Source organism: Hippocampus guttulatus, chromosome 3, assembly GCF_054856545.1.
Source record: "Hippocampus guttulatus isolate MCC_2025c chromosome 3, RoL_Hgut_1.0, whole genome shotgun sequence".
In the NCBI taxonomy this organism is placed as follows: Eukaryota; Metazoa; Chordata; class Actinopteri; order Syngnathiformes; family Syngnathidae; genus Hippocampus; species Hippocampus guttulatus.
Window position 1 is genome coordinate 2,543,078 of NC_141263.1, and position 16,410 is coordinate 2,559,487.

The 16,410-nt window shown below is 43.1% G+C and overlaps 1 protein-coding gene across 1 annotated transcript in view; it reads left to right on the forward strand.

Annotated features, from left to right (window-relative positions):
• The window catches only part of LOC147207106 (apoptosis regulator BAX), a 30,769-nt gene extending 24,426 nt beyond the window's left edge, over positions 1–6,343 (forward strand). The window contains exons 5-6 of the mRNA XM_086106981.1: positions 5,491–5,595; positions 5,696–6,343. Coding sequence (XP_085963107.1) covers positions 5,491–5,595; positions 5,696–5,794 — 204 coding nt within the window. The 3' untranslated portion in view covers positions 5,795–6,343. The remainder of the gene's footprint in view (positions 1–5,490; positions 5,596–5,695) is intronic.
• The last annotated feature ends 10,067 nt before the right edge of the window (positions 6,344–16,410 follow it).

A 16,410-nucleotide genomic window follows, 5' to 3' on the forward strand; every position in this document is an offset into this window, starting at 1 on the left:
TACATGAAACAAGCTCTGAATGAGAATAATGATCACGATAAAAGATATAGCGCAACAGCTCTGATCACAAGCTGCAATTGCAGACTGCCGAGCGCTAACAACTTACGGTGACGCAGGTCACGCACCATCATAGGTTAAAGATTTACTCGCTTTCTTTTTTTTAAATGCTTTTTGTGAAAATGAGACTGATAGGATGGTTCGGGTGCAGTGTACATTAACACCATTTCTCCGCCAAGTGTGCGCATGTCTTTCATACAAAGGCCAAGTTTGCAGGACAGCGCTGCACCCCTCATCTACCAATCCGACATATCGTGGACCGTCATTGTCAAGTAATTCTCTGGAGGTCCAACAATTATACGGTCAGCTCGGTTTGTTGTAGAGGTTGGCAGTTATGACATCACTGAAATATACAGTGTGTAGGTTGTAGAGCATAGCACAACATAATGTGGGTGAAGCGTTTTTACGACATGATCTCCTATCACACAAAAGGACTGTAAAACTTTAGCCTCTAATCATACTCCCACTGCACAGATTATTTTCTTGTTTATCTGAAGTACCACAGTAAGTCTTCAAAAGTTCCTTTTTCCATAAAATGCTCAAATCAGCTGTATTTATAGAGCGCTTTAAAACAACCACTGCTGTATACAAAGTGCTGTACATGGAGCAAATATCATATGTACAACAATAAACAACAAACCAATACTTTAAGAGATACAAAATAATTAGGCGTAGAAAAAAAAGTAGTGTGTTTCCGGTAACCCGACCGACCGAGAATTTCTACGTCGAAAAAAAAACTTTACGGTCGGCATTTTTATTTCAAACAACCCTCTACATTTGTGTGTAGAGGGTTTACATCGGTGCAAACTCTTGCGATATTCAAGTTGAGCGCGTGCGTCATTTGCCCTGTCGTCTGTCAAAAACATTGAAACATGGCGGCGGCCGCGATCTGCGACGACAGTTTAAACCGCGTTTTCTGTGTTACAGTTGCATGCTCGCACCGTAATGTTAAGAAAATAGCATCCAGATGTATCGAAAAAAATCTGCGAACTATTGGATGAACACCACGGGCCGAGTAAACACCGAGGGCGGAGGAGGACGTCGGCAGACGCGGCGGCGCGCTCTGGCCCCCCAAGTCCAAAGCGGGGGGAAAACTAAATGGGTGGCGGCTGCGGAGCGGCGGGTTCAATGTCTTCTTGTTTTATGTTTTATGGTTATTTTGTTTAAATTTTTGATGGAAAAAAATGATTAAAAAAAAAAACTTTGTCCGACCTACCGACCCTATGCTGAAATTTCATGTTACTGCAAACACACTACTTTTTTTTCTACGCCTTAGGTTTTGCTGCACTTTAAGCTGTATTTATTTATTTATTTTTGTCAGTGGTGGTAGGGGACATTTTTCGAATGTCTCTGTTCTCGACCAAATCGGTTTTCGACCAAAAATTTAGATTTTTTTTCATGCCTCGGATTACGACTGAAAATCGGTTCTCGACCAAACTGAGCGCACTTGAATGCGCCACTCGACAACTCTCGCCTTCCTTACACGAAGAAGTGGCACTTCCTTGGGTAGACGGGGAAGTGACGCTTCCTCGTGTAGCGTTCCATTGTGAGCAGACGTGTTCAATAAAGATGAAAAAAAAGAGCATCCAATGTCAGCGGACGTGTTCAATAAAGATTTTTTTTAAAGCATCGTGTTTGTTGACATCTACATCGACTGTTATTTCTGCTCCTAATCATGGCACAAAAGAAAGCAAGTGGAAGTAGTAAAGCTGGTGAAAAAAAAGGAAAATAGTGCAAAGAACTGTTGAATTTAAGAAAGATTTGATAGCAAAATATGAATCAGGTGTTCGTCTGTCTGTGTTGGCGAAAGAGTTCAGCATGCCGAAATCGACGATCAGCAGCATCCTAAAAAAGAAAGGCCGTCTTAAAGTGACTGATGTGGCTAAAGGATCTCGTGTGTTTAGCAAACAAAGGCCACAAATATTCGAGGAAGTCGAGAAACGTTTGCTTATTTTCAGAAATGAGAAACAGCTAGCAGGGGACAGTCTTAGCCAAGATATGAATTGTGGCAAAGCAAGACAATTGTATGGAGATTTGATAAAAAAGGATCCAGCATTGCTCCTGAAGAGTTTGATTTTAAAGCAAGCAGAGGATGATTCGAAAAGTTTAGGAAAAGAAGTGATTCGTCATGGGGAGGCAGCCAGTTCAGACGAGGAAGCTGTCGAAAAGTTTAAAGTTGAGTTTGAAAATCTCATCAAGGCCGAGGAATATTTTTCCCAGCAAACTTTTAATACGACGAGACTGTGTGGATAAAGTGGTTCAGAAAATGGATGGAGGGATGTTACCTCGTACCGTAGCGTAGGGTTGCAGAGAGAGAGTCCATAGTTACAGCCATTACTTTAGGGTTTATTAGTTCAAGGTGTAAAATAATGTAATTTACAATTATCAGGATGAGAGAGAGAGAAAGATGTTACCGTATTTTCACGACTATAAGGCGCTATTAAAAGTCTTAAATTTTCTCCATAATGGACAGGATGGCTTATAATGCGGAGCGTCTAGTGTATGCGCCGAGTTCCAAAGCCTGACTGAGAGCACTTCTGGCCGACACGCTGTTTATACTGAGAAAAGGCGACAGGCATGCAGAAGTCCGCCAATGAGTGAAGGGTGGGCGTGTACGAGGACGCTAAAGGCACGTCCCTAGCAGGTACCAGTCGCCAATGAGTGAAGGGTGGGCGTGTAAGAGGACGCTAAAGGCACGTCTCGAGCAGGTACCAGTCGCCAATGAGTGAAGGGTGGGCGTGTACGAGGACGCTAAAGGCACGTCCCTACCAGGTACCAGTCGCCAATGGGTGAAGGGTGGGCGTGTAAGAGGACGCTAAAAGCACGTCCCTAGCAGGTACCAGTCGCCAATGAGTGAAGGGTGAGCGTGTAAGAGGACGCTAAAGGCACGCTCCTAGCATGCGTATGTTTAAGATGGCGTATGTTTTACCATGCCTGGCTGCGCCCAATAATACAGTGCGTTTTGTGTATGTGTCAAATACAGAAATAGCACCCGTTACTGAGACTGCACCCAACAATGCGGTGCGCCGAATGGTCGTGAAAATACGGAACTTGAATTTTTATGTTACAATGTTAATGTTTGTTAAAATTGGTAAAAATAAAACATACAAAATGTTTGTACAGTTTTTACAGTATTTTTCATATTACCTGCTCTCTTTTTACATGTGTATACCATTTATGAAAAAGTTAAATGAAGTTGTTTTCTGGACACGGAACGGATTAAAATTTATTACATTGACTATAAATGGAAACATGGTTTCGGTTTTCGAACAGCCTTCTGGAACGGATTATGGCAAGCAAGCCCCCAAGATGGGGGGAGGAAAATATATTTTCTGATTTAATATGGTTTCTGTAGGAGGACACACATGACACAAACATTCTTAACATTTTCAAATGCTGTAAAAATGTGTACAATAAATATTAAATTTCAACATCATCACTTCACTTTCTATTAGCAGGATGGGATGCCAGGCAGGTGGCTGTTGTCAAAAAACAGCATCTCACGTACAATTCACCCAGGGTACTGGCAAAGAATGGGAATGTGGAGGGCCGAAAGAAGCATTTTTAAACGGTACACGTGAGCTACGATAGTTAACACGCTGCAAAAGCGTGTCGTTCATCTTCGGAGCCATTATGGCTGTTGCTCATTATGGCATGCGTGTGTAAGTGCGTGCTTATGCGCGCGTGCGCGGTAATTGGTCGATCGCGTGAGGTTGGTTAATCGTAAAGTAGATCTTCGGTCAAAAAAAGGTTGGGCACCCCTGCTCTACAGGGTCCACTGCAGGGGAAAAACATTTAAAACATTTCATGAAGGCTCATTGTGTATTTGGAGCCAACTTAGTCATTTTGATAGTAGGCTAATATAGATAATATAGATACATACAGCATGTGTTGCCTTCATTATGAGGCTTACATAAGGCTTGTAATTTTTCGCGGCTCCAGACATTTTTTTTTTTGTCCAATATGGCTCTTTCAACATTTTGGGTTGCCGACCCCTGGTCTATATGATAAGCTTAGTGATGAAGAAATGCAGTCCACGTTTACATTCTGCATCGTGTTTCATGAAACAGTGATATGGATGTGTATTTCATAAGTAGTAAATATTCAGTAAGTTTGTACCTGTACTTGTTGTCGATAAACTATCATTTCTCAAGCTAACCCGTGGGTGGCGCTAAACGGATTTTTAAAAAAAGTTCACACTAGGTGGCCATTAAATGAGTTAAAAAGGTGGAAAAGGAGAAAAAATTGAAAGGACATCATATTAGGTGGAGGTGTTGGGCTCTTACTTATGACTCCCGATTTTGAAAAACCAAGATGAAACAGACAAGCGGGACTGCTTCTTTAAAATTTTCGAGGGGGTACTCATGAGTCTTTTTTGTTTTTGTTTTAAAGCTACAAAATACAAGGGTCATTCAATAAATAAGTGATGATGAAGCCAAAAGTGTTGTGAGTGACTGGCTGAGACAGCAGTCCAAAGATTTTGACGCTGAAGCTTGTGCGCAGATGGGAAAAATGTGTGACAGTGCTCAGAGACTACAGTGAAACTCCTCTACAATGAAATCATGTTTGCAAGCAGGGGACTTTTCACGATAGCAAATTTTATCTCAGATGTAAGCAATTACACACACACACACACACAAACATATGTGTACTCTTTATTTTTCTTCCAATATTGCATAAGTATGAGCATACACTTATTTGACACTTCATATAGCCAGCGTAGAAAGAAAAAAAAGGAAAAGAAATTGCGAAATTTACGATCAGCATCCACTTTTACTTACATACATTTCTTGCATTATGTCTTTTACTTTGCTTCCTCCATCTTTCATTTTTATTACTTTTATCCTGTCTTCAAGCGTTAAAGCTTTTCTTTTCTTCACTCCTTGGTCTGCAAAGGTCCGTTTTGTAGCCATTTTAGCAATGCAACATTCGTGCTGTATCTGAAACTAACAATAACAAATACTTCCTGCACTACTGCGCATGTGTAAGCCAGTGTGGTGTTTGCTGTTGCCTTTTCCGAGCTAAGCAGTAGGAGTCGCTGAAGGCTGAGGTTGGATTTGACTTTTGCGGAAGGCTTGTTTTCGTTGTAGTGAATCTTGTTGCGAGGCAAGGGCAGAGAAAAAGATTTCGTATTACGCAACAGGGGGATTTTTCGTTGTAGGGGGAGCAGAAAAGTAGGAATGGCTTTAATGCATGAAGTTATTTTCACACTAGGGGGCATTTTCACCCATGTAAGTTTTGTTGGAGAGGGGTTTCACTGTATGTTGAAAAAGAAAAAAAAAGGAAGCTGTATTAAAAGTAAAAGAAAAATTCACCGTATTTATTGAATGACCCTCGTAAATAAAATATTGATTGGTTTGCCAGGTTGTACTGTATAAACAGTTTGTCCATGTGTCCATTTATTTTTTTATATATATTTTTTTAATGTCAAAGGCCCTGACCACGAATCATCTCGAGAACATCAGACTCATAATCAGCTGGGTTCTCCAGGTTATCAGAGAGCAACTCTACTACTGGCTTGTCCAGCAGGGAGGCTGGGTAAGTCATGCATTATCATTATCACCTGTCGTTTTGATATGCTGCTGTACTGATTTATAGATTGATGTTTTGTTTTTATTATTTCTGTCTTTAATTGTAGGAAGGTGTTATCCAAGGATGGTCTCACTGGCGGAAATTCACCTTAGTGGCATCGATGATTTTAGTGGCGACCATTGTATATTATAAGCGAGCACGCTGACAAATGGCTGTCACAATCTCAAAGCAATACTTCAGTTAAGAACTAGTCACAACCAACATTTTCATTTGTTCCTACGTATCTTTGTTTTGTTTTGTTTTTATCAGCCATGAATAACGGTCAGTTATAAACCAAAGAATGGGTTAAGACAGGATCATTGATCATCGTTATCCTAAATAGAAATGTATGGAAACTGTCCTGTGGACATTTATATCTTTGTATTCATCACCAACTGGTCTTCATTGTCTTTAGTTTGGAGTTGCTGCTGCACTTCTTCAGCCGGATGGCTGCAATGGGTTTCAACACATTACACATCTAATAACCACTGAATATGTCACTAGAGTTTTGAAAATGTTTGAGTGAGTCTCTTTTTTTTTTTTAGTTGAGATGTCATTTGTAATTGCTATTTTCTGCAGAGTGGATGGTTTTAACTGTAATAGATATGGTAGGCACTGACTCACCAGTTTAATATGTTTGTCATAGATTGAAGTGTTTTTTTCTGTATTTTTCTTGATAATACTTTATTGATATTAAATGTGACTCTCCATCTTGTCCTTGAACATTAATTATTCAAAGATTCACACTTTTGTCAAAACAAGTAAATACATTAAGACGCATCAGTGCTTTTGTTCTAGAGTACCAGTAGTCGTCATCATTGCGGCCCGCAGGAGGATATTTTGCGGTCCCCTACTTGACATCAAAGTTAAATGCCTGCCCCCACATTTTTGTTGGTGCCTTGGGTGTTTTCTTTTTTGAATTGTGTATGTATTACCATGGAGGCGGTATTGTGTATGTATTACCAGTGGTTTGCACGTCGAACTCACAGTGCAGAGGTCGTGGGTTCAATCCCGGCTCCGGCCTTCCTGTATCCAGCCTTGCATGTTCTCCCCGTGGCTGTGCGGGTTTTCTCCGGGTACTCCGGTTTCCTCCCACAAAAACATGCAGGGCAGGCTGATTGAACACTCAAAATGGTCCCTAGGTGTGAGTGTGAGTGCGGATAGTTGTTCGTCTTTGTGTGCCCTGCAATTGGCTGGCAACCGGTTCAGGGTGTCCCCTGCCTACTACCCAAAGACAGCTGGGTTCGGCTCCAGCATGACCTGCGACCCTTGTGAGGATAAAGCGAATCGGAAAATGGATGGATGGATGGATGGATGGATGACCATGGCTTAGTCCCATGAAAGGTTTCGGCGAAACACGATTCTGAAGTGACACCAAGTGGACGAAAAGATACCCCGTCACCCAGTCCCAGTCACCTTTTTCAAGACCTTGTGTGTAGCTTAATTTAAAGAAAAACAGCAGATCGAATGTTTGTTTGTTTTTTTCGTTTTTGTTTTTTTTGGAGCACAGATGCACCCTGAGATGTCTTGAATGCACAGAGACAGCTGACATGCTCAGGAAATCAGACATCGTTCCTCATCTGGACACGCTGAGAATTATCTATTAGGGAGTTGAGTGCCCTACTTTAATGCATGGGTGGGTAATTTGTGGTATCGGGACACAAGCAACAGTATAGCCACACAAAAAAAAAACTTCAGTTAACAGGCTGTTGGAACAATAATAGCTTGGCAGCAGATTGTATATAAACCAATGACATAACACAATTATTTTTCCGAAGAGGCCATGTCAGGAACTTGTAAGGCTTTAGAGGGCGATGTCAACATGCTAATCAGTCATATTTATAGACAGACTTAAATATTGTTTTAATAAATTGCTGCTTGGGTTCATGTGATATGTTGCTATAATTACAAATAAAATTACAGAATTATTATAAGCATTGATTAAAATGACATATACACACAACTTGGTTTATAGACAAATATAAACATTCCATCACTATTTATCAACAGTGACACAAAATTGTGTTTACAGGGTGCACCTCTTTTCAAAATCCGCTGACATTATGAACACAGACCACAAAGTCATCTTGGGTGTTCTTGGTGGGGCTTTTACCTCCACCGTGCAGGAATGGGCATGATGCCGACGTGAGTTGTTTGGCACTGACACTGTTCCCTGGTTAATGATGAGGATTTGTTTCAAATAGTCCCATGAATGGTTGTAAAAAACATGAATGTAGCGATTATCTGCATTTCTATTCCATGAAGACAAAGAGGACTCCTTTTTTGGTCATCTCCAAAGAGGATCTGGGGAATCTGTTTCATCTCCAAGGAAGGTGGAGATGAGGTCTTCCTCCCAGGAGAGTGCGAACATTACATCCAACTGTGAACACAGTTAAAAACAAAAACATTTTATTTATATTGCACTTTTCTAGATATTCAAAGTCGCTCTCCCTATGCAACATCATTCATCATCATAGGATGAAGAATGTAAAGGACGAAGAGGAGAGGACTGTCATGATCCTGTCTCGTTTGACTTGATTGTGTTTCAGCTCCAGCTGGAGTGAGGGGCGTTATCCTCAGCAGGCGCACCTGTGCCGCGTTTCCGAAGCAAGCCTTGCCGTGTATTGAAGGACTGCCAAAATGCCTAGTGATTGTTGGATTATTTTGCCGTGTTCACGACTCTGTCTCCAAATGCTTAATTTTCGAGACGTTCTTGACATTTTTGCCTCATAGCCTTGCCTCGCTCATAGTTGTTTTTTGTTTGTTGTTGTTGTTCTTGTAAGTCTTTAGCCTTATTTATTCTCGGTGTATGTTTGTGTATTGGATTCTCTTGTCCTTTGAGTTGACAAGCAATTTACATTTTTCTTGCTCCTTGCCTTTTCCAAGCGTTATTTGTTTTTTTCTCGCCTTTTCCTGGTTCTTTGTTATCAGCGTCCTTAGTAGTACTTTGTCGGTCTTGCGTTTTTGTTCATATATTTTTGTTCAAAGCCTCTTTTCTTTGTCTACGCTTGTGGAATCCTTGTTCCGTATGGAATCCTTCGGCATACCTGACAAGGACCAAGCACCAAACCTTGGGGAACACCCTGAGTCAGAGGGGTTACGGAAGAGGAGCATTGATTGATGAGGATGAACTGTTGTCGGTTTGCTAAATAGGACTGAAACCAGGACACGTCTTGAGGTGGGACGGAACGATGGAGTGGCTGATGGTGTCAACTGCTGGTAAGGTCAAAGAGGATGATAATGCTGAAATGACCAGAGTCAGAGGAGAGAAGGAAATCGACTGACTTTGAGTAGAGCTCTTTCTGTGGCGTGGAAGAGTGGAAATCAAAAGCAGTGGCAACGTGGCCCGATATGTTTTAAGTTGTGGCAGAAGAGGTTGTAGATGTTGCTGCCAGTAGTGCAAACCAGATCCAAGAAATGACCTCGAGTGTGCTTGGGGAAATTAACTTGTTGAGTGACGAAGAAGCAATTCAGAAGGTCCAGGAATTTTGGTTTGGAGTTGTTATTATCAATGTTAAAGTCACGAAGGAGAAGAATGGATGATGAGGTGACACTAAATTGTGTCAGAAAGTCCATGAAATTGAAGAGGAAGGATGAGGTAGGTTTAGGAGGGCGGTAAATTACAGCGGTGACTAGGAGGGAAGGCACCAGAGAATTCGACAGCTCAAAGTTCAAAAGACTGAATAATGGCGAGTGAAAGTGGAGTGATTTTGATGCCTCACCTGATGTGCCGCCCCCCTACCCTTCAGAGTGAGATTTTTCAATATAGGTGAACCCAGGAGGTGCGTTCTGATCTAAAGAAAAATAATCTCAGGGTTTATGACAGGTTACTGTCAGTGATATATTCATTTAGGATGATTCCCTTGGTGTTGAGAAGAGACAGTTGGAGGGATATGATGGAGATTTGTCCGATTCGCTTGTTTGTTGTGATGACAGAGGTGTGAACGGTGTGATGAGGGGTATGGGATTTCGTTTGCAGATGAGATCTGATAGGAGAACATACGACCTGAGCCGTTGTGAAGAGGATGATGGGAAATGCGGGAAATTCCAATGGAAAATGTAACTAGAATGAGGCCCGTGAATGAAATTAGTTTGGCACCCCTGAACATGGGCTTGCTGCATTTTTTTTAACATATACCAATGTTGTTTATTGTCTTCCTTATGTATTAGGTTTCAACTTATGTGTGTGTGTGTATAGATATATATACAGGTATATATATATCCATAATAATAATAATACAATAATACACATAATCATGAGTCTATCCATAAAACAGATTATGTATGACACATCTGAGTCTAAGGGCGTTAGATATGAATTATTTAATAATTTGAGTAGGGTCGCAGGCGTGGGGCAGCCAAACCCAGCTTCGGGCACTAGGCGGGGGACACCCTGAACCACTTGCCAGCCAGTCGCAGGGCACAAATAAACGAACAACCATCCATGTTCACACTCACACCTAGGGAGAAGTTAGAGTGTTCCATTAACCTGCCACACATGTTTTTGGAATGTGGGAGGAAACTGGAGTACAGTACCTGAGGAAAACCCACACACGCACCCACCTTATTGGGTATATAAAGCTTTGATAGTGATGGCTTTCAAAGTTGACGCTTTCAAAGTTAAGAATCCATCCCAGGCCAGACAGTAAGCAGCTCAGCAAGCAGGAAGCAGCAAATTAGCCAGGCAAATGGCTGATAAAGCTGGCGCTAGCCTCATTAAGAATCCGGCCCAGGCCAGACAGGAAGCAGCTCAGCAAGCAGGAAAGAAGCAAATTAGCCAACCGAAGTGCAAGAACCAATCTTAACCCCAATGTTGAAACTTGAATCCGTCACCACAATCAACTCAAGCCTGAAGACATCACTTGAGCTTCGTTCTGTAAGACTCTCATCGTGGTGTCACTGGCCGCAATAGCTCATCTCATTTGACATCTGCCATTACCTCATTAGCGAGATAGAAATGGGACTGAGAATAAGGCCAGAGTAGCGACAGGAGATAAAGAAAACTCCCTTGAGTCTCTAATCGGAGAAGTAACTGTGGCCAAAACGCAGGTGAAACTTTTTTTGAAACTATTCGGTGGAGGTGAAGCAACTACGCATGCAGAACACGAAGAAGAAAAAGCAAGAAAACGAAAAAGAAAAATGTAGTCTGGAACTTGAACGGCGTGTCGATGAACCAGAACAATACACCCAAATAAATGATGTGGTGATTAGTGGTATTAAGGCCCGACCACGCTCCAATGCACGAGCAGTTACCGCATCGATCGTGGTGAAGAAGATATGCTTTCGATGGGGCAACAAGTGACAGCTTACATTGATACAAAGTTGATCAAGGTGGACTTGAAAGACATCGAAGCGTTCCATTCTTGACTTTGAAGTCAAGATGGCGCCCGAGTAGGCAGCCGTGAGCAAGTGCTCTCATGAGCCTTGCTTTTTTTTGTTGTTTTTGTGTTTGTTTTGTCACTTTGTGTTGTTTACGTCGTGTGGACCTGATGTGGACTTTTTTCAGCATTTTTTGGCCACGACATTCATCAAGGAGGAGACTCTGTGCTCGGTGGTTGCACCTTCTCGGCAGCATGGGTATACCAGCACTGTTTTTGACTGGGAGGAATGTCGGCGCCATTTGACTGTCGTTGCTGGACAGTCCGGGGCGCTTGTGTCTTGCGCCTGTAATGGGCAGCATTTTTCACAGCCCCGCTTTGTTCAGCGGAGAGATCGGTCCTGTTGAACGGTCTGCGGCTGGATGGAGGTAAGTCTTGAGGAGCCGACGATGAGAAGAAAGGAGCGTTAGCGCGGAGCGCCGATGCGGATTTGGAACTGGGAGTCGCGGCTTGGAGTTTGAAGCGGATTACGTGGGACAGGAGAAGTGAACTCATCTCTTTTCGTCAATGGACGCTACAGCTTCGTGTTTGCTTTCAAAACTTAGCTTGTAGCAGACGTGTGCACATTTTCAGCATGACGTCTCTGATCCACTGGGGAAAGGACACTTTGATCCTCTCCTCTTTCATCTAGAACTGCTTCAGACAACAAAGTGTATGCAGAAAAGTGGTGAAGATTGCACGACTGTCTGTGTCCTATGTGTTGTGTTGTGTTATTTTGACTTCAAAATGGCGCGGCAAGAGTGGCTGCCTTTCCAGCAGCTCCTATATTTTGTTGTTCTACTTCTTCCTTTCGTAACTTTGCTGCTGTGAATTGGGAATTTCTCCATTGCGAGACTAATAAAGGTTTTCTTATCTTATCTTATCTTATTCGCCGCTCACAAAGTACGGGCAACCGCCAACTGCCATAAGGAGATTTATCAGTCGGAAGAATAGGTCGGCGCTACTCAATTTGAAAGGCGTGAACATTTCCATAAATGATTACTGGATGAAAAGGAACGCTGAAATTGCAAAAAAAAAAAAAAAAAGGCAGGACAATTTCAAAGGCAACAAAAGATTCAGCACACCCGGAAGATATTTATAACTCATTTGACAGCAAGGTCACATAACTCACCACATCATCACGATGCACAAAACACCAAAGAATGACCTGGACCTGTTCCCAAAAGGTTCTACAGCATTGTGTGAAACCAGACGACAAACTGTCCATTATACATTTTAATAGTCGAAGCATGCATGCAAATTTTGATTCTATCAAAGAGTATCTGCAACATTTTATTTGTCCTTTCTGTATTATAGTCATTACAGAAACTTGGTTCAATATTAATGTATGCATTTTTGTTTGGATGATTATGAATTTAGGTATAAGAATAGAGACAACGGGCGGCTGGGGATCGACGGGTTAGCACGTCAGCCTCACAGTGCAGAGGTGCAGGGTTCGATTCCAGCTCCGGCCTCCCTGTGTGGAGTTTGCATGTTCTCCCCGCGCCTACGTGGGTTTCACCGGGTACTCCGGTTTCCTTCCACATTCCAAAAACATGCATAGCAGGTTAATCAAACACTCTAAATTTCCCTAGGTATGAGTGTGAGCACGGATTGTTGTTCGTGCTCACACTCATAATCCAGACATTAATTGGAGTCTACCCGCAATTCTTTTGCCACGCCCATTCTTAACAGTCCACCAAACCAGGAAATATCAGAGCTGTCAATCCTCTGACAAAATGTTTGCATAGATAAGGTACCAAAAGAATATCATGATTTCAATAAAAGTATTAAGTAAAGATCACGCACAGTCACTTCCACCTTACTGGCCGTATGACTGCGCTATTGAACTTGTCGAACTCAACCCTTCCTAGCTCTCGCCGGTATCGCAGCCTGAACAAGAAGCTTTAAAGGAATCTATCTCCGGTGCGGGACGAATGCGTCCATCTCCGTCTCCTGTGGGAGTCGGCTTCTTCTTTATTGAGAAAAAAGATAAGATATTGAGACGTTGTGTAGATTACAGAGGACTTAATGAAATCACGATTAAGAACAAATATCCCCTACCTCTGATAGATTCGGCCTTTGCTCTTTGACAAGCTGCAACCATTTTCTCGAAGTTCGATCTCCGCGGTGCCTATCATTTGGTTCGTAACCAGGAAAGGGGATGAATGGGAAACAGCCATCAAAACTCCTCTTGGGCATTTTGAAATTTAGTTATGCCCTTCCGCTTGACGACTACCCCTGCTGTATTTCAGAACCTCATTAATGATATTTTAAGGGATCTTCTCAATGTGTTTTTTTGTCTATCGAATTCCAGGATTCATGATAGAGAAAGGGCGGCTCAGAGCTGATCCTAGCAAGACTCAGGCAGTGGTAGAGTGGCGTACGGCCACTACTCGGAAGTAGTTGCAAAGGTTTCTCAGTTTTGGTAACTTCTACAGATGTTTTATCAGAAACTATAATCAGAAAGCCACCTCTTTAACTCAGTTGACGTCCAATAAGTCGGCATTTAAATGGAAGGATGATGTCGACTCTGCCTTTAAAGAACTGAAACGGTTATTTTCTAATCCACCATCCAAACCCTGTTTTACCTTTTGTTGTCGATGTTGACGGGTCGGATTCAGGAGTGGGGGGCGTACTATCCCAGCGATCCCCGGTCGACCAAAGACTGCACCCCTGCACATTGTTCTTGAGAAGACGCACACCTGCTGAAGTGAACTACGATGTGGGTAACCGCGAACTGTTGGCCGTTGTCTTGGCACCACAGGAGTGGCGTCACTGGCTTGAGGGAGCTAAAGAACCTTTTACAGTATTAACTGACCATAAAAACCTTCAAGTTCACTTTCACCTATCGCCAAGGGTACCGTAGTAAAAAGCCTGATGCTCTCTCCCACCTCCATGATCCTGCAGTGGACGAAACTAGGACAACGGCTATCTTGCCACTGAATTATTGGAATGCTTTTTGGAGATTGAGCAGAGGATAATAGCTTTAAGAGAAAACCCTGTTCCAGAGGATTGTCCCGAAGGCCGTTTGTACCTGCGCATTTTGATCTGAGGTGTTCCAGTGGGGTATGCTTCTAAAGTGGCCTGCCATCCTGGAGTTAACCATACGCTAGCCCTATTAAATCAACTGTTCTGGTGGCTCGACCTCAATAAGGATATTTAGACCTTTGTTGGAGCCTGCTCGGCCTGCGCTTGTGGCAAGACTTCACGCTGCCCTCCGGGTTACTTCGGCAGTTGCTTGTACCTTCTCGTCCTTGGTCACACATATTTTTATTTATTTATTTATTTATTTTTACTGGCTTACCCATTTCCCAAGGGAAATCAGTCATTCTTACCATGGTAGACGATTTTTCCAAACCCATGGTAGCCCATTTCTTGGCTCTACCCAAGATTCTATTGTCATTAAAGACTGCTCAGTTGCTCATCCGTCATGTGTTCTGACTCCATGGCATCCCTAGGGACATTGTGTCTGACCGGGGGCCGCAATATGTGTCTGAAGTGTGGAAAAGGTTTTGCAGAGCCATGTGGGGCACAGCCAGCCTCTATTCAGGATATCACTTGCAATCAGATGGTCAAAGTAAGAGGGTCAAAACAGCAGGGTCCTTGTTATAATTGCAACGAATGGCTGCAATTCACAAAACAAGATGGTTTCCAATATGTAATATCCAGTCCTCAACATGCTCACAACAGACAGCAAGTTTGACCCTTATTTGGCTCTGCTGTAGATGTCAATGAGCTTCAGGTTCGGGTCGGGTTGGGCTTCTCTCTCGCTGACTTTTTTTTTTTTTTTAGTTTGGAGGCCGTGAATAGTTTTGGCCACGAGAGACTGTGGTTCGCAAAAAAACAGAAGTCGCCTCATCACAACACGTACTGTACTAAACTCTTGCAATGACAATTCAAAGAACTCCTTCCAGTCTCTGTCGAGTATCCACCCGTCATTTGTCTCTCTGCTTCTCTCTCTTAAAGTGCCGCACTAGATTCTGCTGTTGTGGTTTACGGCCCTATTTTCAACCCGTCAAAATGACGGACGGCCTTAAATATTCCCCGTCCACTCTTAAAAAAATCCGTCAATGATGGAAAATTGTCGGTGAATGTAACCTTTTCAGAAACAGAAATATAAAAGATGTAAATGTTTATACAGTCTTGTTTAACTTAGATTTCGTTACAAAAGACAGGCTTTGTTATCAGAAATCACCCCTCCTCCTCCCGAGTCCTCACAAATAAAATATGAAATCTCGGGTTTGCTTCGGGCTCGGGCCTGCAAATCAAGTTAAGTCTTCATTCGGGCTTGGGCCGATCTTAGCTCTACTCTGCTGAGCTGACTGGACTGCTCCTTTGGACAACAGCTTATCTCCAGCGGAACTGTTGATGAATCGCAAGCTACGGACAACGCTGCTCTACTATCCAAAAGTCAAGCAGCATTTGGAAATTAAAAACAAAACTGAAAAATCATGAATGGAAACAGAAACAATGTAATGAGAAGTGAACTACCAATTGCAAAAGATGATGTGAGAAATCTCAACCAGAATCATTGGCATTTCAATCGCAGTGTGATTATCTGTTTGTGCCTGACTGGCAGAGGCCGATCCGGGAGTGACAGTCCCTGTTGCAGTGGATGCACCTGAACACACAGTTGGAGGGGGGCGCTTGTTTGTCCTGGCTGTTCTTTCTCCTGGCTCTCTTGTCTTCTGCTGATGCTCTCATCTTATCCTCCCCTCGGCACAGACCACGTGCCAGTTCTTGTTTCCAGTTTGGGCGGTTCTGGGCCATCGACTCCCATCCCTTCACATCTACGTATCTCAACAGCCTTCAAGTCCCTCTTGCAAACGTCTTTGAAACGAAGCTGTGGGCGACCCTGTGTTCTCTTTCCAACAGCGAATTCTCCATAGAGCAAATCTTTGGGGATCCTACCGTCCTCCATCCAGCGGACGTGGCCGAGCCACCGAAGGCGACGCTGACGGAAGAGAGTGTACATGCTGGGGATGTTGGCCCGTTCCAAGACGTCTTTGTTGGTGATGTCGTCAGACCACTTGATACCAAGGATTCGCCCGAGGTTTCTCATGTGGAAGGTGTTGAGCCTCTTTTCTTGGCGTGCATACAGGGTCCAGGATTCGTTGCTATACCGTAGGGTGCTGAGAACACAAGCCCTTTAGACTGCCATCCTGGTGTTGGTCATCAACTTGCTGTTCTCCCACATGCGTTTGGTGAGCCGGGCAAGAGTTGTGGTGGCTCGGCCAATCTTTCTGTTCAGTTCAGGGTCCAAGTCAAGCGAGTCTGTCACCGTGGAACCAAGGTAAGTAAACTCCTTGACCACATCCACCTGGTAGTTGTTAATGGAGATGGTGGGTTGGCTCTCCGTGTCCTGACTCAAGATGTTGGTCTTCTTGAGACTGATGGTCAGCTTAAAGTCGCTGCACGCCCT